Consider the following 25,828-nt stretch of genomic DNA (forward strand, 5'->3'; position numbering starts at 1 on the left):
CTTTTTTTTAATCCCTGTACACACTGATTGCTGTGTCGGATGTGTTTTTCATGGAAGGTAATCTCTTTGTATTTACCTTTATCACAGTCTTTTTGGCAAGCATTTTCTGACATGACAAAGACAAAGAAGAGCTAGACTATTCCTATAACATATTATACCACTCCTATACTATACCCAACTTCTAACACTGCTACTTGTACATGTGCAAAATAATCAGGAACTGAAGAATGCATACACTGCAGAACACCTGGACAAGTATCTCCATAGGAACACAAGAACATTAACATCTATCAATCTTATTTTAAACTAATATAACGGGATGAACAATTGTGCTCTGCCAATTCTTTATCTAAATCTATTGAACAGTCAAGTATGTATACACCCACCAAGCTAGGGAATAAATAAAAAAAAAAAAACTTTTAAATATAGTACAGTGTAAGAATAGACATCTCAACATACGTCTGAAAGGTACAAATAAATAATGATTGCTTAAAAAAAAAAAAAAAAAATTGATCTTTCTGTAGAGAAGTTAACTGTCAGGCGTTAAGCCCCAGGCAAAGTGCATATTTTACGCTCAGAATAGTATATAAGCTGAAACTATTTAACTGAAGATGAAGGGAGCCAGAAAAACAATCATAATAAACACAACACTGCAGCTCATACAATATAGCGGAGCTGCAAGTAAACTCTAATTAACACTGTTGCTAATTTGCTGGAAAGACTCGCATGCAGGCTTCAAGCAGCGCTCCATCATATCTGTGTTAGAGAAAGAATGAAGCTATAATCCATTAGGAAGGATTACATTGGTAAATAGGCATCAGAAGAGAACTGCTTTCCGGCTTGTTTGGGTTACAGTTTTGTAATGCACAACAACTTCGCCAGGTGCGGCCTTTTTTGTTTTCTATGTTTGTTTTCGTCAGCAGATTAAAAAGAAAAAAAAAAGGCAGGCAAAGGAAACAAAAACTACACGTAGCAGGCAATACACTTACCTTCTGAACCATCTCCTTGGTATGCAGCAAAATCTAGTGACACAAATAAATAACAGAGAAATTGGTCACTTACCACACTGTAGAAGTATCTTAAAATAAGAGGTTATAGCATATGTGCATGTTAGCTAAAGATACAAAGCTGCTACAAAATCCAAACTTGATTCAAACCTCAGAGACCTAATATTATAGACCCAGCTGACCATGTTATTTTGTTAAAGCGAAACTACACTGCATCTAAGTACTACCAACCAAACTGTTGTTTAGTTCATTTTTAATATTCAAAGCAAACTCCCCCATCCATTTATATCTCCATGCTTTATTTTGCTGAGAAATTGCTTTGAAAAACAGCCCTCAACATTTCTGGCCATGGCCACTTTGAGTAAGGGCAAATTATTTATTTGGAATCCATCTGTCCATAGCTCTGGCATGCAGACAGGAGAACAGGAGAGTGTGCTTAGCTAAGGTTACTCCTCCTGAAGACTCCATGGATATACGGCATCATTTTCCTAGGCCTGAATATATATATATATAGTTTAAAAACAAGTAAATATGATATAATTTCTTTCCTAACTATTTACTAATGCTGGCATTAAGATGAAAAGTAGTCAATGTTGACTGAAAGTGTGAAGTTCTGCTTTAATTGCTGTTCCTACAAAGAAAGGTACCCTTGTCTATTGGATGCTAGGAAATAGCAAAGGTTACTGCATTGCTTTAACAATAAATATATAACACATCAGATTTTACTTTTTTCCTGCAAAAGCAGGAAACCCGAATACTCTAGCACATTTGATTAAAAATGTTGATCCTCACATACAGCTACACCGATCCGAGGCTGCTTGGGTTTTCATGAAATATTATTATTATACAGTATTTATATAGCGCCAGAAGGTTTGCTCAGCGCTGTACATTATAGTGGGGGACAGAACATGAGACAATACAGTAACAAAACAATACACGAGCAGTTTGAGGGCCCTGCTCTTTCGAGCTTACAATCTAGGAGAGGCTTTATCGCTGCCTGATGACAAACTACTACCCCCAAATGACCCCAAGGGCATGGGGAAGAGGGGAACAGGGTCTAAATCTATTCTCCACCTATAATACTTTTGTCAACAGCTAAAGTGCAACTGAACTTTCAGTAGGCTGAGTGATTAACTTTATTCTCAGAAAATAGATATAGATATAGAGATCTTATAACAGGTGTGACACAATACCCAAAACCCACATGTCTCCCGGCCTTTAAAATGATCCAAGCTCCTAAAATTTTATGTGCATTTGCCCAGACTGTCCAAACTTCTAGATTTCGGAATATGCTATTCCTCTACATGTCTTGGTTCAATAAATTTGAATTACAGACTAGCAACAAAAGCATGTTGTGAATTAGTGTCAGAAAGTGTAAACACTTTTTCTCTATAGAGTCACTATCTTTCAAGCAGAACTTCACTCTCTTAATCAACATTGACCATTTTTAATCATTATGCTGCTATTACTAGTAAACAGATAGGAATGTATATGAGATTCACTTGTTTTAAACTTTTTTTTACATTTCTTTGTTTACTACCAGGTTTCCAGACCTAGGAAAATAATGTCATACATCCCAGGAATCCTCAGGAGAGTAGGACGGGTTTTCTCAGCTAAGCACACACTCCTGTCTACATGCCTGAGCTAAGGGGAGATGGATTCCAGGAAGTAAATGGTACATAAACCATCTGCCCTCACTCAAGATGGCCACAGCCAGAAATGCTAGGGAGTGTTTTTTCAGTGATTTCCCAGCAAAATAAACCATGGAGACATGGATGGAAGTGTAAGTTTGCTTTGAATATTAAAAATTTAATTAAATATTGTTTTTTGGTTTCTGGTGCTTAGATGCAGTATAGTTCCGCTTTAAAAACACATGAAACATTAAAGAATCAGCAGATCTACCAGGAAACACTCAAAAGGAAATGTCAAAAATGGTGGCCTATGTATATTCTCTCATGGCATGGGTACTTTAAGCTCTCACTTGCACCAGATACTTTGATGTACTTTTATGAAATAACATTGTCATGTGCAGATACGAGATCTATTATCCTCAATACACCAGATGCACAGAGCTTTATAATGCCATTTCGTTTTGGAACAGGACAAGGAGTTTGAGAGCTTAATGGCACAAAAATCATGCCATGAATGTATTACTCAAACAGTTAAATTTCAATAAACCACTGATAAAAAGAGAAAAAAAACTGCCAATACAACAATTAAACACAATTAAACCTGCAGGTGCTGAACCAATGATCACAAAGCTAAGGGGTGCACAAAAATGTAGGCAGCTGAAGCGCAAACTTTGAGGGAAAGCGCAGGGAGGTGGGCGATGGATATAAAGCGCAACGTGCTCCTATTCAGAGGACGGGAAACACAACTGTAAATGATAGCACAGCTGCCACTAAAGAACTCAAACAAAGGAAATGCAGATAATTGTCTAATAAGAATTTCATAAAACATTTAGCCAGAAACAAACATTTTCTTCCTATTTGTTCTCATTTAAATCTCTTGTAGTCTTCTTGCCACAAGTGCCTTCTATAAAATATATACGTCACCCTTATTAGTAGGTAGGCTTTTAGTTTTTCCTCTGTCTAATTTGAAGTATTGTTACTTGCTGGATGTTGTGCAGATTGATTTATTCAAGAGAACCATATGGGACTGATTGCAAAACAAATCATCACATTCAAAACTATTTATGCTCTCACAAATACCAACATTGTGCCATTTGCTCTATTGTTTGGCTTTGTGATGCCAGATCCACAATTGAAAAGCTTCTTTCTTACATGAAATCCAAAAACACAGTGTGCAATAAAGCACAATGAGGTGAGGCAGGGTCTGCTTCATGTAATATTGCTGGGGCTCCCATTCTGTCCATGCAGTGAGACTACAGTTCAAGCATAGGCTTAATTTGACAGTGTAATTATTCTGTTTGCTTGCACTCATTAACTATACACACAGCTTGGTGATGGTAATATGTAAAGGCCAAACCAAGACAGTATCTTGGCTTTTGACAAAACCAGTCTGGCTGAATATCAGGCAACTTCTGTAGACTACAAAAATAAAGATAAACAAAACTCAAGACTGCGTGGTACAAAACACAAGTGTTTTTTTTTTTTTTTTATTTCTCAACCTATGCTAATTCTATAAAGATGTGAAATCTACAAATGGTGCAAAAACAGGCAATACAAAAAACTCAAGTGAATTAAATCAGTAAAGTGAGTAGTTCTAGCGAGAGCTACAGGTATTTATCTAAAATCCGCTGTCAAATCTGTACCACATCCAGTATCAAACATCCGACCACATCCAAAAAGTATAGAGGATTTTACCGCTACCAAGGAAGACACAATTATTAAAATTACAATAGGTTATTTACAGCAATGTTTATAAAAAAAAAAAAAAAAAAAAAAAAGGAAAAAGACAGGGCATGTAATCCCCGGGGGGGGATTATGGTGTATGGTTGTTTTCAGGGGTTGGGCTTGGCCCCTTAGTTCCAGTGAAGGGAACTCTTAAGGCGTCAGCATACCAAGACATTTTGGACAATTTCATGCTCCCAACTTTGTGGGAACAGTTTCAAGATTGGCCCTTTCCTGTTCCAACACGACTGCGCATCAGTGCACAAAGAAAGGTCCATAAAAGATATGGATGAGCCAGTTTGGGGTGGAGGAACTTGACTGGCCTGCACCAGAATCCTGACCTCAAATCAATAGAACACCTTTAGGATAAATTAGAGTGGACACTGCAAGCCAGACCTTCTTGCCCGACATCAGGTCCTGACCTCACAAATACGCTTCTGAAAGAATGGTCAAACATTCCCATAGATACACTCCTAGCCTTGTGGACAGCGTTCCCAGAAGAGTTGAAGCTGTTATAGCTGCAAAGGGTGGGCCAACTCCATATTGAACCCTATGGACTAAGACTGGGACGCCATTAAAGTTCATGTGCATGTAAAGGCAGGCGTCCCAATACTTTTGGCAATATAGTGTATGTCAAGCATATCCTCTGCCATAAATTAACTAGATCAAACCGCACAAGTGCCTAAATCATAAATAAAGCAGCAAACACTTGAAGAGGATATCCTCTCAACAACAAAAGTGAAAAAAAATAGTGAACTCTTATAAATATTACATAAATAGTTCATAAATATACAATTGTACAATGAATGAAAGTGCTCTAAAATAACCCAATAACTAAAGAATAAAAGTGCAAAATGATCAAAGTGTAAAATAATGATTATATATGTGACAGTCCCAATGAAGGTATATGAAACAGTTCCCTTTTCCTTTCTTGAGTGAATATTCCAAGATCCTCGTTGCGGCTTGTGTGACCACTACACCTTTGATCCTATGACCTCTTAATTATAGGAGATCAACATGCGCTTTGTTGAAAACCATTGATGCATGCTGCCATGCCTCAAACTGGACCACATGTGCCTTTCTTAAAATGTCCTGATCACACAGGGTTATTTACAACCATGCAAAATATAAAATGCCTCACATAGTGCAGATAGTTTACAAATCATATTAAATAAGGAATCACACCTAAAAACAGTTTACAATCTCTAGCGTATATAAAATCAAACAGCAAAGATCAGCATGAATGGCAACTCTCACGCGATGACATCACAAAGGGAGGCTCCGCCTGATACGTTTCGTCATAACCAGACGTTTTCCGGGGCTAGGAGACCTCCCTCCACCATCACATATATATATAAATCATAACCAAGCCTCGATTTGAGATGATCATGCCTCAATCTGGATTACATGGCCAGGAATAAAACCGTGACCGGAAATAAAATCAAACTGCACAGTCATAAGCCAGCCTCATTAACACCCAAGCATCCATTTCCTATCTATACCCAAGGCCAAATCCAAGCCCCACTATGATAATAAAGAGCTCAATGGCAAATCCAGACCCGTAACTAAATACAGGTCTGAAAGCAGAACAGAGTCACACGATTAAATGACATGGTCTTTAACCACTTCAAGTCCGGACACTTTCACCCCCTTCCTGTCCAGGCCAATTTTCAGCTTTCAGCGCTATCACACTTTAAAGACAATTGTGCGGTCATGCAACACTGTACCTATATGAATTTTTTAGAATTTTGTTTGAGACAGATAAAACTTTATTTTGGTGGTATTTATTCACCACTGGGATTTTTATTTTTTTGCTACATAAATGAAAAAGTCCAAACATTTTGAAAAAAAGTGTTTTTCTTATAAAATTTTGAAAATAATCTTTCTTCATAAATCTTGGCCAAAATGTATTTAGCTATCTTTTTAGTACAAAAAAAAACCCAAATTAGTTTATAACCAAAAATTATAATTTTTCCCAAATTTTTATTTTGTTTTTTTAAATATATTTTTAAATTATTTTTTTAACATACCGTCACCCTAAAGGTGCAGTGTCACCATAGTGACACTGTACTACTTGTGGGGGGTGATGAAGATTTTTTTTGTTCTACACTGATTGCTTAAACACCCATAAAGGCTGTAAAAGCATTTCTCCTTCTCCCTGGCTGCATTCCTGCAGCCATTGAGAAATACTGTGAGAGCTGCGATTGGTCACAGCTTGTCACATGGTACAAGGCTGTTGTGAATAGCATGTACCATGTGACCTCTGTGATCATTCACAGATTTCACTGGTAGTAAGCAATGTCAGCAAGTGACATCTTGTTTACTACTATTCATGTGATCACTGATTGGCCTATCAGTGATCACATGATCGGGACCCTCACACAGAGGTCCCGTACAGCGATCGATGTTCCGCTGTGTCCAGAGGACATAGCGGGCACCGCATCGTGTTGCCGCATGCTCCCAGGGAGCGCACACAGGTAGTAAATGCGGGGGCCGTTTATAAATGGCCACCCGCTCCTGAACTGCTCCCGTCTGGCCGTTTATGGGCCGGACGGGAAGTGGTTAAGTAACCCAAATAAAATACAATATCTAGAGCAATTTGTAAATATACATATCCTCTGCCATAAAGAGCATCTTGTGAGCTGTTTAGTGTGTACCTGACCCATTTGGGCCTGAGGGCTGCCACCAACTGCTACCCTCATTTTCTTCTCTGCTCTGGAGGGACTTGTGAATGTACATGTTATTATCATGATGTACTGAAAAATGTTATGAATATGTACATATCCAATATACATCTTTAGTCAATGTACTCTTCTTTGAATGCAAAGAGAATGTCCTGATGAAGCATCTTTGTGAAACATTAACCTGATCAATTTGCTACCTTTGAAGTTGTGTACAATAATTGATACCCTCTGAGTAATGAAGATGTAATTTTACTAGGGATTATATTTCCTGTCTTTTTACTGTTTTACAATGCTGCAAATAATATATTGCAATTTCAATAATCGTGTCTTCCCCGGTAGCATTAAAGTACTCTATACTTTTTTTATGTGGTTAGAGAGCTACAGGTATTCAACTCAAATACTACAGTTGTTATTAAAAAAAATGATCAAACCCCCCCCCCCCCCCCCAAAAAACAAAATCAAAGCAAGAATATCCCTAAAGCGGTCTAGGCAAATTTAAAGATACAAAATTAATTCCACTCTGTAATCCTAAATACATTGTTAGATGTATTTTTTTTTTTTTTTTTTTTTAACTTACAAGCAGTATAAGTACCTCTATTTCACCCAGTATCAGCCTCTTGCAGTTCCTGTACAGGAGGGCTTTAGTGTGTGATGAAGAAGCAACACAAGGAACCAGTTCATGCGCTGACAAGAAGTATGCTGATTGAGAGGAGATCAGTTCAGGACTGTGTTGGTTCTGCTTTCAATGTCCTTTAAACTGGCTAGGTAGAGTCCAGGACAACCAGGACTCAGAAAATAAGCTAAATAAAGGTGTTCATTGGATGGAAGACATCTAGCAGCAAAAAATAAAGTAATGCAGATGAAACCTCTGGATTGAAGGGGAATACTGCAGCAATAGATGGTTTTGTTATTTTATCTTCTAATGGGCTATTTGCTTTATCTTGTTATTTTTGGCTAGAGTTATACTTAAAAAAAACACTTATTTGCCAATGTATAAAGAAATTACTCCTAACATGAACAGTTCTAGATATTGCCTCAATGGGGGTGTCATCTTGCCTCTTGCACAGCATGGACATGGTAAAATGAGTCCGTCAAATACGGCTCACAGGTGAAAGCCAACGTTGCCCTTTTTGTAATGTCATGAGTAACGTTTTTCAGCAGCTAACCACTCCTTCTGGCAGCTGATGTGTGTGGACTTCTTAAAACATGAATGTGAGTTGGCCAACCATGGGGGAGATTTACTAGAACTGGGAGTACTCAGAATCTGGTGCAGCTGTGCATGGCAGCCAATCAGCTTCTAACTTCAGTTTGTTCAATTAAGCTCTGGCAATAAAACATGGAAGTTGATTAGTTTCTATGCAGGGCTGCACCAGATTTTTCACTCTCCAGTTTTAGTAAGTAACACCCCAAAAGGTCTGACAGAAAGGCATTTAAACTGAAAAGGTAAAACTCAATTACAGCCCTTCATTCAGTCAGGAGCAAAAACAAAGACTGGGACACTTAGATTAAAATAAAATGCAGCTCTATAAATGCCATCCAATCGTAACAAATTAGAGCACCAGTAATGAGCATGTCTTATTCCCCCAACCAGCCACCAAACAACCAAGTGCCCACCTCCATTACATTAGAGTAACAGCATAATTTACTAAAAAACAAATTAGGATGAGCTCTTATTGAAGCATGTGCGCAAAGCCTTTTTTCAGGTTCAGTTCTCTTCAGTTTTGACAAACCGAGCAAAAGAAAGAATGCTCTCTAATTTTTTTAATCTTCCATATGAGCTTGGTAAAGGCTCAACAATCTGATAATTGTTATTTTTTAGTGTTTTTAAGATTTTCTGGAGGACAATGTTCTGTAGCTAGGATAGATATAAACCATGAGGAAAAAGCATCCTGCTCAAATACTCAGCAGAGGTGGTCCATATTCATATTGTTTTAGATCAAAAAAGAAAAAGCAAAATAAAAAGTGTACTCTGTAATCTGTTCACACCATTTTATGTTTATCTCCTCAGCTTTCATCATGATTGTCAAGAACTTGGAAAAACAATCAACAGGACAGTTAAGGAGTAAATCCTGCCTATTAATTAGGAGCATTTAAACTAAGTACAACACACTTGACCAGGCCTAGGTGTACTTTAAAAAGGCCTGCAGTTGTTGTTTCATCCATTTACTACCATTGACAGGTTAGGTCCCCTGAACGACAGACATACATCTAATTCCAGGGAACCTGACAGAGGATCACTTGAAAGTGACGACAGCTAGCACACAAAGGGGTTATAAAAGGCTTGCAAGTTTCATTAAAAAGCCAGCTCTGCATTTATCTCATTTTACAGCAACACCTGCATATTCATCTTACCCCCGTCAATTGGATGATGGAATTTCGCCCCCTCCTCCTACTTGAAGCGTATTTCAAAAATGTGCCAACTTAAAGTGATAAAAAATATATAATAAAAATAAACTTTATGCTTAATTTTTTTCCTCCTTAACAAAGTACAGCTGTTGAGAATAATTGTTCGAGATCTTACCCTGTAATGTCAACTGCAGCAGAACAAAGAGTATTTAATTAGCAAATCTATTCAGTAATTCAACACCTATTATATCAAATGCCTTCGTGATTTTATTCAGGATAATTGGCTAAGAGGGTTATTACTGACATTCAGATGGAATTTAAAATTCTTCCGCGAGTCGAATCATAATAGCAGTAATGATCTCCCCAATCAGGAGATTGTGTGTCACACAAGGCTCACCGGCATAGCAGCCGAGCCCATTTCCTGACTTCTTAATTCCCGGCCTCAGCTCAGTGAGGGCTCTTCATACCGATATTTCACTCTGTGATGCAGCTTTAATGGGACTCTATTAAAAACACGCTGAACAAAAAAGGCGACAATTTTATTCTTTTTTTTTTTTCCTTTCCCCCATGTGTGCGTGTTAAAGAGTGACAGCACTACCGTCATATCAATCAGCAAAGAGTTTCTGATAGCTGCAATAAAGGACTGCGTGTAGTGGGGGCAGGGGGATGCCTGTAATTAAAAACAGCAGGGCATGGGTATAGACCAACACCCCCCACCTCCACCCCTTTGCCTAAATTAAAACATAGGAATCGGCAATATTTAACAAAAAAAAAAAAAAAAAGACATACGACTAAGCAGCCTTCTTACAAGACCACAGAATCACATCACAGAGAAAATACTCAAACAGAAATCTGAGGTGCGTTTAACATGTGGGCAGTGTGAATGAACCCTGTTTTATCATGCTGGCAGCTGTCAATGTTGGCAGTTTTGGTAGCAGTACGCTACAGTGGGGGGGCAGTGCGATAGGCATTTCAGCACATCACATGCTTAACTTTTTTTTTTTTTATAACTTTAGTAAAGTGCCATAAGTGAAACTTTAAGTCTTTGCACAGCAGCTCACTTAACTGCACTTCCTGGCTGCACTGCAGGGTAAACAATCGCTTTTATGTGTTCTAGCAGTGAATGGTGTTTATACAGTAAGGAAAAATGTCAATCACCGTACAGTGTGTAAACAAGCCCCAAGTATTAAGTAGAAAACTATTAGACCATATGCCTACAAGCACACCCACCTACAGATAGAAATATACACTCCTAAATATTGTGCCATATGGAAAACATTCCCACATTTTCTTGTGGCCCAGCATCAGTTCTCCAACCACTTACTCAGCTTAAAACATCAACTGGCTAGCTAAAGTGTCAAAGGAGAAGTACAGCCAAAGCTCTTAGCTGTACTTCTCCTGTGGATCACAGGAATGCAGTTCGTTCCACACGCCTGTAAACAGTTTTCAGCTGAAAGTGGGTTGAAGCACTCTGTCAGCTCATGTCACTCAGCAGCACCAAGATGGGGAAAGATCCCAACTTTAAAGTCAGGATCCACCCCAGAGTCTGGAGCGACACCTGGCTTAGCCTCTTAGTGATCAGCTGAGAGCCTGAGCCAGCTGCTCCCTCCCCCTCCACAGCCTCACGCTCCAGTGAGCAGAGAGCGGTGACTGACAGTCACCGCTCTCTGCCCAGAGCAGCTGTGAGAATTGAGCGATCATGTGTTCGCCGAGTTCTCTCCCTTAGAGTCAGTGGGGGACAGATACAGCATTGGGCCGATGTTGCATCCACCTAGGTAAGTATGCTTTTGGGGGGAAAAAGGAATTCCCATTCTTTTCTTTTAAGAATCCATGCACAATGGCTTAAAAAATTCTGCTCCAAGAGGAGTTTAACATTTTGACTGTAGAAGCAACTAATGCTATCCAATGAGTACATGTACATTAGGTATTCTAGAGGTGTTTTTTAAGCTCAATGCTTAGAGGCAGGAGCTTTTTTCTGGCAGAACTAAACATTCAAGTGCTAGTACAAAACCCACTCAAACTTTGTGGGTTTTTTTCTGCCAAGAGCACTGGCTTTTTTTAAGCCAGTGTGCATCAAGTCTAAAATCATTACTTATACAACACAATTTTTACAAGCCAAGTATAGGCTGAAATTTGTTTAAAAGTCCACAGAGCCTCTGCAACCTAGCACACTTCACCTTGGTCGCCATGCTGGCTAAATCTTAGGAGGCAGGTAGTCAAAAAACTAAAGCTGTCAGTTTCAATGGGTCACAAAAATGCCTACATTCCTGTGACCAGACTTCTAAATTATACATCTGGCAGGCTGGGCATCCAGGAGTACTGTAATCTAGTGATTTTGCTTAAAGGCCAAGTTCACCTTTGTTTTTTGTTTTTCTAAATTCTAGCTGTACCAATATAGCATTTAAGAGCATCTCATATGTACTACTTTTGCAGAAATAAAAAAGCTTTCCATTTATTCTACACACTCTTACCTCCAGAGTTAAAATGACTGTTTAAAAAAAAAAAAAACTTCTCCATTACTTCTCCCTTACTTCCTGAAGAGACATTAGGTCATGACACAGGAAGGAATTGACCAGCTGACCTCATTAGCATACACCCTGCATCATCTACCCTCCTACCTACCACCCACCTCCAGGTGCACTTATTTTGTTTTCTTTTTTAAATGAAAAGCAATCAGTTATCACTGTTCTCACTAAATACACAGGCATTGGGTTTTTTTTTCTATCTTAACTTTCATCTTGCATAGATCATACATTTAGCAGAGTGTGCTGAGTGATCAGATAACAGCCTATGCGGATAGCTGTAGTACTGAAAACAGAAGTGTGTTCTGGGTTCTGTAAAGCTCGCCATACACTATACAATCTGATTGTACAGTCTCCGTTAGATCTACCATCAACTATGTAGTGCAGAGGCCTGCCTAATTGGATACAGATTGCTTGGATAGATGGGGTCTCTTCCTATTATATAGTTTTGGTACATCTGACGTACAGCGAACAGAGATTGTACAATCAGATTGTATAGTGTATGGCCTCCTTTATACACCTAAAATTAACTAGTTGTGCTTTCTGTGCCGTTAATAAATGACATTTTGCCATGAGAAAAAAGGAGTGGCAAATGCAGCAAAATGCACAGTAAAAAGGCACAACCCACAACAAGCCAAAATATCCCATGCGTCACATGTAGTGCAGTCCACTTAAATCAATGAAAATGGCAAAAAAGTTGAGCAAAAAGTGAAAAGTAAAATTAAAATAAAAAAATGCTGCTGGCAAAACAATCAGATCAATTGTGTACAGATAAATAAATTGCCGCACTACACCATCAATATTAACAAATAAGTACATAAATAATGAAAATTGTTTGAAAAAACCATCAAATGCCCCAAACGTCATTTGTGACGAAACGTATCGGGTGGAGTCTGTGTTCCTGACGTCATCACGCAGTTTCTGATTACCAGGAAGCTGGATTGGTTCCCAGGACCAGAGGTCTTACATTTGTATACAGCGCCTATTTGTCTACATAAATGTGAGTGGAATTCAATATTTGAAATAAAATTGTCCATATGGTTTTACACGATGTTTGCTCTCCCGTTTCTTCCTAATGGTCTAATTGAATACATACATCGGAGAGACATATAAGATGGGGATAGTCTGAAGTGATCCTTTCCACTCATTAGCATCTTTCCTCTGCTTGAGAGTTATAGTGGATACACATCTCTAGGCTATTACATTCATGCGTTTCTGACTCTAATTAGCTTAAGGGTCCATATGTTCCGGTAAGAGTCCTACCAATACTTGGTGGTGGTGCACTTGGTTGATTCGAAGACACGCAGTGTTTGATTACACATTAACAGAATATTGGGACTTTTTTCTACAGTTTCTTAACTGGGGCTTGATTATATGTTAATGTTTTTTCACTGAAATAAATGGGCTGCCCTATGCTCATCACGTGAAAAATACAAGCAAAAACGTGGAGCTTCTTTGGGGCGATTTTTATGTGTACATACATTATGCAATCTGATTGTATCATCTCCGCACAATTCCCTTTAGATTTTCCAGAACTATGGAATTGGAGGACCCACCTATCTACCCATTCACTCTGTATTCAATCAGACAGGCCCTTGCACTACATAGTTGATGGTAGATCTAAAGGTGATTATACAATTAGATTGTATAGTGGACAAAGGTGAACTTAGCCTTTAAGTCCTGCTGGCAAGTTCAATGTACCTCTGCTTATTCTCCGTTAATTACAATATTTGTGTATGCATTTTACCTATATACTGAAGGTTATTGCATGTACTAGATATTTTGTGGATTTTGTACTCTTCTGCATTTTGTGTTATGCTGCAACTGCTCTGGACTGGTATGGTCAATGTTACTGTTGTACAAGTTCTTATAAAGTTTTTGGCTGATAAAAAAATGATACATAAAGAATCATCTACCTGCCTCGAAGTTCTACCGAACTCGAAGAAAAAAGGTACACAGGTCTCAAGAAAACTAAGAAACAATTCTTATACAGGGCTCAGTTAAAACCGTAGGAAACCATTCTTTTTTTTTTGCCTAGAGACAGTTGTGACCTTATCTCTATGTCAAGTCAATTACATAAAAAAAACTTTAGGATAAAGATTTGGTGTATATAGTATGTAGCCCATAATGTAGCAATAGTAACTGAACTGAGCACAAGGCTGTTCCAATAATGGAGACATCCAACATTATTTCACTACAAAACACCTAAGCAGTTGTCTAAAGTGTTGCTTTCAAACCAATCAAAACAAACCATTCGATGCCACTGTAACCAGAGCAATTTTTAAAAGTGCATAATTACATTTCAAAAGAACATGCACATCTGAAAAGCACACTATGTCCAGCCTGATAGAAATGTAGTTTTATTAAATTTAGATAGGAATGTACTATTCTACCAAGTGGAGTTAGGTAGAAAAAGCAAAAACAAAAAAACCAAAAAAACACAAAACAAAACAAAAAAAATGTTCACAATAGGCAGAGGAACTTTGGGTACTTTAGAAAATCTTTCTGAAGGGGCTTATCTTGCTTTTCGCAAAGTAGGAATGACACTCAAGAAACGCTCTGTCCCTTGAAAGCCAAGTTCACCTTTGGGAACAGGTTATATATTCCACCTGTATTTAGGGTTGAACATGTAATATGTTCCAGCTCCTACCAACAAGTTCCTCACAATCCCCCCTTCCGTGTGACACCAGCTTGGGGGGGGGGGGATTGTAGTTCTGAATGCGAAGGCACTGGTGAGGGCTCTCGTCGTTCATTCACAAGCCCTGCAGCTTTCAACAGACTGCCCGTATGAAGGGCTCTAGTGCTTGTCTGCAAAAGCCTGACATTGCACCCCTGATCCATTGATGACAGGAGCAAAGCTTTGCAGGGTCTTACAGGAAAAAATAAATGCACTTTTTTGCTCTGCAAAAATATGTGCATTTATTATTTTTTCAGGAAAGGTGAACTTGCCCTTTAAGACCCGGGCTACAGCATTCACGTCATTAAAGCCAATGAATAAGAAGCAGGATTGTATATGAACCACCTGTGCTACCCAAAATTTACCTATAACCTAAGATTAGGAAGCAGCTGTCACCTAACTATACACCTGGATAGAATAACAAGGAAATGGAAAAAAACAGTGCTGCGCTACCACAAACAGGGCCAAAAAGGCCTATAATATATCTCCTACAGACTCCACTGTCTAGGATTTATAAAGACATCTGGTATAGACAATTACATACAATAATGTGCAAAAATTTACAAGCAAATAGAAAAAAACCCCAAAAACTAAATAAATGTCTGAGACGAACAAAAAGTTGTGCAAAACCACACACACACGTCCCTTAAACAAGGGCATAAGTGACACAAATCACGAATTAAGAAAGTGATAGACACATGGCATAAATAATGCCTAAAAACTGTGTAGTGAGAATAGACTGACAACTGACATAAATGTTGCCTATAAAGATAAACGGTGAGAAGGTCAGGATAAAATCTGACTAAAAACAACCAAGACCAAAGAAATGTCCTTCCACATATAAGTGTCTCAAAGAAGTGATGGTGACCACAGAAAAATGAAAATAAATATAAATAACGTGCTCAAGTCCCTGAATTTGGGACTTAATGTGCTATATAAATAAACATCAAACTGCAACAACAAAGGAATATTAAAAAGTGACATAATGTGCTACATAGATAAAAAAAAAACAAAAAACGTAATACTATGCAGAAAATGCCAAAAAAATGTGCCACCAACAGTGACAATATTGAACAAATGTCCACATGTGAAGTCCACAAACAACTGGAAATAGTAAAATTCCAGCAAAATATAAAAGGTGCAGGTGCAAATAAGATCCGTCACCAACTGGATTGCCCTCTCACCTTCATGTAGCGACCCAAAGGGGCCAATATGCCTTCAAATATGAAACACAGCTATGCAACCAATCAGTGGGTACAGATCCAGATTAGCAGTGATGGTGGTATCCCCCTTACAAAACTATAGATATGACCAATCCTGGTATTTGGGTCTCTTTAATGTAAGATAGAAAACTCAGCCAACTCACATGTTTGGTGAAGAAAAGAAGAATCCTCCCATAGTGTAATACTGTTACATTTATTAAAGTTGCACAAAACCAATAAATGCTCACTCACATGATAGAGGTTTAAAACAAGCTCTCAGAACCTCATGGATAACGCTGGGTGTACTGCTATGGGTACATCTAGATGGCGCCCATGCCGGAAGTGAGATCACCACGTCTCCATGGGCGATACACATTTATTTATTTTTCTATATGCTTGTAAATTCTTGCACATTATTGTATGTAATTGTCTATATCAGATGTCTTTATAAATCCTAGACAGTAGAGTCTGTAGAAGATACTGTATATATATTTATATATTATAGGCCTTTTTTTTGGCCCTGTTTGTGGTAGCGCAGCACCATTTTTTCCATTAAAAAGCAGGATAGAATAGGAAGGCCATGAGAGAGCAGATCTGGCCTGTTGGGAAGAGACCAGGGGTCGTCTCCTAGCAGTCTAAGTATATCTTTGCACAGGGTACTTTTGGGTCAGTCTGGTGCAATGAAAATCACCAGTGTCTTCTCTTACTCCATTTTGCAAAGTAGTAAAGAAAAAAAAAAATGAAAGACAGATTAGAATGATTAAAGACCAGGAATTTAGGAGGCATCTGATGCCAGTGCTAGAGGATCCTCAGCCCTGGCAACAGAGAGGTAACTTGCTGAATCTGGAAGCCAGGATATCTAAGTACAGGGTCCCCCATCTTTGACAGATCAGGTTGAAGACACTGAGATGAAGGACCCATCCCCCTTCGTTCAGGTGGTGAGGGCTTGGTCACTCTATCTTCCAACTGTCCATTCCTAGAATGTAGACAGCAGAGATCACTGGACAGTGTTTCTCTGTCCATTAGCTAACCAGGCTAGTATCCTTCGGGGGTGCACGTTATCTGGTAACCTGGTCCTTGGTGATTGATGTAGGCACCAGCCATGGCATTGTCTGATAGCACCCTGATTGGGTGTCCTTGCAGGAGAGGGTCCAATGTTCCTAACTCTTTATTGCTCTGAGATCCAGGATGTTGATAGGGAGCTTGGCTTCCTCTGGTGTCCCTTTTCTCTGAACTGTGAGGATTTGGAACATTCTTCCCCAGCCTGAAAAACTGGCATCTGTTATCACCTTCCAGTGATATGGCAGAAACAACTCCCAACTTGTCAAGGCTCAGAGGAAATCCACCAAGCTAGGGGATTTCTTTTATTATGGCTGGATAGCAACATGGGTAGGTCGAGAAAAGGCGCCTTCTTGTTTCATGCAACAACATCCAACAAGATGTTAAGTGTTGAATAGGTCTAAATGAATTTAGGCAAGTAGGAGCATATACTGAGATTAAATTACACACAGGTGGACTCTATTTACTAATTAGGTGACTTCTGAAGGCAATTGGTTCCACTAGATTTTAGTTAGGGATATCAGAGTAAAGGGGGCTGAATACAAATGCACGCCACAAATTTTAAAAACCATTTATTATTCCTTCCACTTCACAATTTTGTGCCATTTTGTGTTGGTCTATCACATAAAATTCCAATAAAATAAATTTATGTTTTTGCTTGTAACATAACAAAATGTGAAAAATTTTAAGGGGTATGAATACTGTTTCAAGGCACTGTACATCACAGTGCTCTCCATTTACCTTGTGCTGCTGCCAGACAGACGCTGTGGCAGAGCTGGGAAGCAAAAAGTGCAGGGTCTGGAGGAGGACTGGAGTCAGCTGCTGGAGTCTGCTGAATGTTGAGACCAAGGGAGGAGGAGAAAAGGGGGTGCTTCAGCTGCACAGAGGTGCAACATCTGTAAAAGGAGTTCTGTCCTCTCTGCTGCCAACTGCTGAGACAAGGTAGGGGTGGGGATGAGGAGGGCGCCGCAGGTGCAGTAGAGGTGCAATGGCCACAGGAAATGGCCTGAAGGGCCAGATTCAGCCCTCGAGTCTTCTGTTTGACATGTGCTTTATAGGTACTAGAAAAACTACTCCCAGGGACAAGAGATGGTTTGCGACATTTTGCAAATTTGAATGTCCTTTTGGCTGGCTTTGAGAGATGAAAGCGGTAAGGGGGGTAGAGAGTTGAGGCGCTCTGTACTTTGTGGTAGAAACTCCTGAGGAGGGTGTTGGAAATTTGCGCTGTGGAAAAACCACATCACTAAAAAGTATGGTCCTCAAATACTGGATCACATTGGTTGTTCATTGACCTAGTCCAGTGTAAATCCTTTGAAATTACTTATCTGCAGAATCTTTGACTGAAAGAACATCTTCAGTTGGTACTGTGAGATGTTTTAAGGCTGAGAAGCCAGAGTCTACTACCGAAACAGACCATTTTTTGTTCTTTTCCCACTGTATAGAGCTTGACAATGATTTTGAATTTTGAAAATTGTTTCTGGATTGACCTAATCATCATAAATTGCCCATTCTATTTGTTCATGAACAGGGGTTTTTTGTTCGATTTAGCAGGTCTGTTGAAAGCACATAGCAAAATAGAGGTGAAGTGCGACTATGCTGAGGTTTTGTGCGCTGCAGAAAATACGAACATTGGCAAACATTCTGTGGAGCAGTAATATAAAGGGCTTAGGAAGCTAGTGGTGAAAAATGTTTCATGGCCTCCTACACCACCACCTCCAGGTCCTCCTCATTCCCTTCTATGTCTGTCTGTTCCAGGGCAGGCATATTGGGATACAATTGAGTAGAGATCGTAGAGCTGGAGAAAGAGCTTGGCGTTTTTGAGCCTTGGACAATAATGGCTATATTAAAGCTGTCAGTTATCCAGGGTATTGTATCATAGTTGCAGAAAAGCCTGCCTTAGTCAGATGGGCCAGTTGCAACCCTACAAAATAGCTAGAATTGGATGCAGAGACAGGTGTTAAGAATTGAGTCCTGCTCCGATGCAAGAGAAGCACTGTCGCTATTGAGAGCTGTGCAGCACAGCTTTTGCAGCAACTCCCTTTCACCTGGTTTCTGCCACTGCTATGATTGAGGATATTCACCCATGGGGTACTCACAGAGTAAGGTACAGAGATAAGGTAAGGAATGTCCCAGAAAAAGTTTGAAATGTTTACACTGAAAAAGTGAAGTTCCAGCACAGTCCCAGTTTCCAGATAACATATGAATGCATATTATTCAGAACTGTAGGGCTACAGTAAAGGTGTAAAAAAACAGGGTGACTCTTTCTTACCTGTCCACTTTGCTGGTTCTTATATGGGGTCCAGGTTTTTCCGGTCTCAATGAGCATACTTGAAGGGGTTTAAGGGTCTGGGTCCTATAAGAATGGATCACAGCACCAATCATGTAGAGCACCCTGTGGCTAACGACACATGTTGCACAAAGCGTTGAGGTGCGCACCTACACGGAATCCAACACTATAGGTGGCCTCCACAGCATAGGGGCCAGGTACAGCTCCCAAGATTTTACAGAGGTTGCACAAGTTAAGCGAAGAGTGATTTCTTTGTGATGGAGAAGTGGTTCATCACCTTAACACATCAGTAAAACATTAAGGACTGACAAGTGGGATAAGGTTATAGGAAGAACACCAAGGGGACCTGAAAAGCTTGCCAGTGTCCAATCACCTAAAGGTACCAGCTTGTAACCTTAGGTCTACAAATGTTCAGTTTGTGCCCCAGTACTGTATGAATGGGATAACTGGATTTTTGTATTCACTGTAAAATCCTTTTCTAGTTCATAGAGGGGCAGGATTCATAAACAGCTGGGTTATACTGCCACTTTCGGATTTGGATACTGTCAATCAAAACCGCAACCAGGAGAGTATAACCCCTCCCAGTCAAAGTATGAGGAGGGACTGGAAGCGTTATCCCTCAAACTCCAAGAAAAGGATTTTACAGCAAGTACCATACTCTTATTTTCTCGCTCATTTATTTAGGGACACATGATACAGACATCCAAAATCAGTACAACTGAAGGGTTAGCAACACAATGAGATCAGGAACAGGTCCACTATAAACTGAGGACTTCTTGCAATTTAAAATCGCATTAGATGAGGCCTGAATGGCCTTCAAGAACATGTGAATAGAAGACTAGGGGCAGCCTTGCAAATATGGGAAATAGTTGCCCGAATCTGAAAAGCCCAAGCAGTACTGACATCTAGTAAAGAATGCTATAACAGGAAATGGTTGAACACAATCCTTAAAATAATATATTGATTCATTATCTGTCTGTGCCATCAAGAAACAGCGCAGTAAGAAACTTGTTCTCCTTTTAAGGGGACTATTCAGGATCAAAAAGTGTCTTTTTAAAGAAGCTATGTTTGTGAGGTGGACACAAACAGTACATACCACACCCACACATTAAAAGGGAAATCTCTTTCTGATTTACTGGTGCCAAAGGGAAATGGGGAAGGGGACAGAGTACAATGTTCAGCTTGATGTGAAAGGATGGAACCAGCTTAGGAACTTAGGAAGAAAGAGGCTCTAGGCCTCAACACTACCCTGTCTCTAGTGTAAGACCAGAAAGGGTCATTACAAGATCAAGTCAGTTTAGACAGGCACCTCAGGGGTAATGATGACACAGACAGCAACCTTATGAATAAGTGCAGAAAACAGGAATATCCCCAAACAGTTTAAGAGCTGTTTTTTTAAAAACTGAAATATCCAAATTCAAATCCCATAGAGTGATAAGATAACATACAGGGGAAGCCATATGGGAGATACCCTGTATATAGTCTTAAAATATAACTAAAGGCAAAATTATTTTTTAAGTTTTGGATAGAGTGCTGAGGGATTAGATTGTGTCCCCGTTAGGGAGATTCACCCCCTATATTTGTCCTGTTTACCATTATCATTGATAGTGAATTAAAAGAAAAACCCAAATTTTGGGTTGTCCCTGGAAAAGTAAGAGAGGGGAAATCTTCCAATGGGGACACAAGTTCTGGGGACCTGGTCCCCAAGGAATTCCGTTAATTTGCATGGATGTACAGCCACTTCCTGTTTGGCTATGGGACAGGAAGTGAAGGGAAATCTCCACAATGGGACACAGATGGAGGAAAAAAAAAACTGACGGGTTATTACACTCCCTTACCCTATCCAAAATGAAAAAAGTTTTGCCTATAAATCTACTTTATAGAATGGTAGGCTAGCAGTCTCTAAAACAAGATAGCACATGCCTATATTTGATGAAAGCTTTGTTCCTTGCACTAAGCGAAATATGTCCTTCATGTGCAAAAAGCAACAGTGAAATAGGATGGTAAACTACCTTTCCATAGAAGATCCTGAAAGAGAGCCCAAAGTGTCCACCAGGAGTCCGATCAGGAGAGAGTACTACATCTACCTGGGCCAGTCTGTACCTATCAGTATAACCAGAATGCTGTTAATCTTGATCCTGCAGAGCAGACAAGGTAGTGGACTTTGTGGGAGGAAAGGAGTGGACCAGGCTGTACTTATCCCACAGTGCTACCACAGCACTCACTGCTTCCGTCAAAGAATATCTGTACCTGGAGACAAATCTGTCTAGCTTGTTGAACATGGAGAAAAGGAGCTCCACATCCAGCATCCCCCGCATGTGACACAGGGTCTTCCAGGTGTAGGGACCATGCTCTTGCTCCATGGACTACCGAAGAGGAAAACTGCCTGCCAATTGTAAATGTAAACAGTGCACAAGGGTGGAACATTAAATTCTTACCAGGACAGAAACTATTTGACCTCTCTTGCTGCAGAAAAACTTTTGGCTCCTTCCTGATGTTTGATTTACGCTAATGCTGTGGTACTGTCCACCTGGATCCTAACTGAACAAACCTGCAGTTGGGATCTCCAACATTGTAGAGACCAAATTGCCCAAAGGTCCAGAATGTTGATCAGGCAAAGGGATTCCACGGCACCCAAGTACCTGCACCATCAAGGTGTCTAGGACTCCTTCCAGATGGTCATCCGTTGCGAGGATCTTCAAACTTCAGAGGTGGATTGCTTAGACACCAGATCAGAAATGGCAAACTGGTTTGTCTAGGGACTGAACCTATTTCCTCCATAATGATAGGATGTAAAATTGAAGGGCTATGAAGTGGAACTGGGCAAATGCCACTGCCTCAAAAGGAGGCTACCATGAGCCCCCATGACTCAATGACTTGTGAAATTGGGGGACTAAGACTGGGGAGCAGAGAGTGAGGTTATTCTTGGGGAAGAAAAATAATGGCTTGAGTTGCATCTAAAATCAAACCCAGACACAGTACTTTAACCCCTTCACGCCGGCGCCTCCCAGCCTTTTAAGGGTTTCAGAAGACGAGAGGTGGGGCAGGGTTTAGGGTCATGTGACACGCCATCACGGCGTTCACATGATTGGGAAAGGTCCCGATCGAAAGAGGAGATTGGGACCTTTCCGTAAGAACCGGACATGTGTGCTAGGAGCACGCAGGGCATGCGCTCTCAGCACATGTTCTTTTTTAATAGAACGCAAATGTGCGGCCGCTCGGCGTCTAGGCCCAGACGCCGGGAGGCCGCACATTTGCGTTCGGCCGGCGTGAAGAGGTTAACCAATGAGTTGGTCCAAACACACTTCTGAATTGTCAGGAGCCAGCAAAATCCTTTCACTTTCTGGACTGCACCACATTGTCTGTCAGAGTTTGTATGGTCATCCTTTAACAAGAGGTCATTCAGATATCCTATATTGGGGATGCCCTGGAAACAAAGCAAAGCTAGCACAGATACAGAACGGGCTAAATTGTTGGGGCACAAACTAGTAGTGCCAAGAATCCACAGCAAAGCAAAGGAATGTCTGATGCAATGTAAATATGAGGAAATGAAAGCACCCATCTTTGATATCTACAGGGGCCAGAATGTCTACATGATGGAAGGAAGCTATGACAGACTTTGTAGATTTCAAAAAAATCTGAACGTCTTTTTGGAATCTACAAAGTCTGTCATAGCTTCCTTCCATCATGTAGACATTCTGGCCCCTGTAGATATCTAAGAAGGGCCTTAAGAACAGAGATGGTGCTGGCGCCCCCTCTACTGATTTGGGAATTGTGAAAAGGTTGCAATAAAATCCCTGAAACCTTTTCACCACAGGAGCAGAGGCAAAATTCCTTTGATCCTGAACACTTGCAAGGACAGCATGGAAGTCTGCCAATTTGTACAGTTCGGTATATGGCTGCATTATTTTTCAAAGAATGACAGCGGGCACCAGAAGAACCCCGTTTGCTGTCACTACTGGTGGGGGGAGAGAGGCTGCAGCAGCTGGAGCATGTTACATGGTTCACCCTAAATACTGGTGGAACACGTAACATGTTCCAAAAGGTGAACTTCTCTTTAAGCCTGATAATCATTCTTGGCCTTGGAGCAAGGAGTGTCACGTCCCAATCTGAAGCCTAGATAACTTCTGCTGGAGTAGAGGAAAACTTATTCCACTCATGACATCCTTTATGAGGATGTCCAAGGCTGCTCTGAAGAGATGTAAGAGCTCCTCAAATAGAAGATCAGTGTGGAGGGAAGCTGGATCCCTTCTCATGAATCTAGTCCACGCCACTATTGTTGGACAGGCTAGCATCAATGCTATGGTAGGATGCAATGCAGGGCTTGCCAAAGAAAACAAGGTTTGGGAAAATCTCTTCAAATTTATTTGCGGTATTCTTTAACATTGGTGCATTCTCTATAATAATGGTCCTTGCTTTAATAAGATTGGACAGTGCTGGATCAACAATGGAAATGCCCTACTTGTTACTACTCTACAAACAGGTACTGAATTGTAAAATGCTTGGGAAGTGAAAATAGCTTATCAGGCGTTTTACAGTTTCGCTACAGAACTTGTGAAGACAGCAGGTGCATGGGGAATGTTTCAATAGTCTTAGTGCCTCTAAGAGGTTTTAGACATGCAGCAGTACTAGTGAAAACTACCAGTTGCCCTTCTATTCTGGACACGACATCAATAAGATCCAAACTGGCCACTTTATTCTAGAAGTTATGGTAGCTGCCTGCGACCCCTCAAGAAAATTACCACTGAACAAGGAGTTTTGAGACTGCTCATCAAATAAAGCCTCCGCAACATAAAGACTCAGAGGCAATTAAGATGAGAAAGTGCTACCTCACTCTGAAATGTCAGGAACAAGAGCAAGCAGTGACACAGTTCCTCAGCATTTTAACCCTCTTTGTGGAGAATCAATGGAAAACAATAATAATGCCACCCAACATTTCTGAAATTAACCTGCTCCTTGGACTCAGCCGACTAACAAAGTGAGTCTTCAGAGACAGGGTTACACCAGAGGCTATATCAGAGTTTTGGACCAGCACCAAAATGTGAAGTTCAGTGCCTGAAAGTTATTTCATGCAGGCCCTGCTATCGTTCAGTCCAGTGGGGTCCAGGTATGATCTCCAAAGCTATTGACAAGGATACGCTAATCTAGCTCGAGAAGCATATAGATAAGTTTTGATTAAAGAAAAAATCTTTAAGCAAAGTAAATGACTAGTAAAAGTGGTTAAACTTTTTCTCAGTAAAGTTATCCATCCTTCTAGATAGGGATGAGCTCAGGCGTGTTCAGATCCTAGTTGGAACCCACCTGAGCTATCCTGCCAGAAAGCTGTCACTGCCACACAAAAGCAGCTACAACATTCCCCACTCCTCAGTTGCAGGTATAGAAGGCCTCGGCTGCTTATGTTTGGCAATGAGCAGTGACAGCTTTCTAGCAGGATAGCTCAGGGGGGTTCCGACAGGGATCGGTTCCCTGCTACTAGTAAAACTGGGGCATGCATGGGGAGGGGAGGGGTTATACCTGACTGGCCCTCGTTTACTTGCCACTGTCCAAAACCCCCTGTAGTCAGCACTATAACCCAACTGTCTATGAATCCTATTTCCCTCAACGAACAATAGAAACATCTTCGGAAAAATGCACACAGTACTTTTCCACACCACATTGTTTGGACACTGCTCGACACCCAGGGGTTCCAATGCAGTGTTAACAGGTCACAAAGAAAACAATTGCTTTCTGTGTGCCCTTATGGTGACTGGCATTATTTCAGTAGAGGAAAACCTATGAGCCCATGAACAAGTGCTCAATCTTTGGTAGATGTACTAGACAAAAAAAACTACTAAAAGCTGAATTTTACAGCAAAATACCTCCAAATTCTAGAGTTCAGACATTAACAGACAAGCATTGACAACTAAGCACTGGGCAATAACATCTGGTTTGTCCCTAGTTGAATAGGTCTGGTATGAAACTGGTAAAAGTAATTACGGTGTATGAAAATCAGGCTAATAACACAGCAGAGTTGACATTGCAAATGATAACAGCCAGGATTATTATTTCTCAGACAACTTTCTGATTAAATGTTGTATGGAAAAATTAAATGTATTGCTGACAATGGTGGCCAAAACATACTGATTTTCACAGAATAAAATGGATTTAAACAATTTGAAAGTGTAATAATTGATTCTGAAAGCTGCATATAACTTCACAGAATTTAGTAAAATCTTTACCCTGATTATAGAACCCATCAACTGACTACAGATTAGTTACCATTATAGGGCATTTATATAGTGCCGTTTTGCAAAGCACTTTACATACTGTTGATCCTCAAAGTAATCCATGCCCTCAATGGGCTTACTGTACAAATCAAAAGGACCATTCCTCACAAGCATATATACACTTACTAGGGTTTTTGAAGTGTGGGATGAAAGTGAAGTACCTGGAGAAAACCCACATAAGCATAGACAGAACATGCAAACTCCATGCAGGAAGTGTCTTGGTTGGGACTCCAATGTTGCAAGGCTGAAAAACCACACAAACTAGTGTGCTGCCCATTTCTACTACAGTACTATTAACCACTTCCCGACCAGCCGTTGTATATAAACGGCCGGACGGTGGCACTGCAGAGTTGGGTGGCCGTTTATAAACGGCTTCCCCGCACCCGGCTCCCCAGGAGCGATCCGGTGCCCGCTTTGTCCACCGG

General features: G+C 40.3%; 1 protein-coding gene across 2 annotated transcripts in view; it reads right to left on the bottom strand.

The window, feature by feature from the left end:
• The window catches only part of POLA1 (DNA polymerase alpha 1, catalytic subunit), a 472,294-nt gene that overhangs the window by 290,791 nt on the left and 155,675 nt on the right, over positions 1-25,828 (bottom strand). For both annotated transcript variants that reach the window (XM_089673893.1, XM_089673892.1), the window contains one exon: positions 990-1,022. In XM_089673893.1, the coding sequence (XP_089530019.1) occupies positions 990-1,022 (33 nt within the window). The remainder of the gene's footprint in view (positions 1-989; positions 1,023-25,828) is intronic.

This window comes from Staurois parvus, unplaced genomic scaffold (genome assembly GCF_062004578.1).
Source record: "Staurois parvus isolate SC_StPar_1 unplaced genomic scaffold, SC_StPar_1.0 ptg000145l, whole genome shotgun sequence".
In the NCBI taxonomy this organism is placed as follows: domain Eukaryota; kingdom Metazoa; phylum Chordata; class Amphibia; order Anura; family Ranidae; genus Staurois; species Staurois parvus.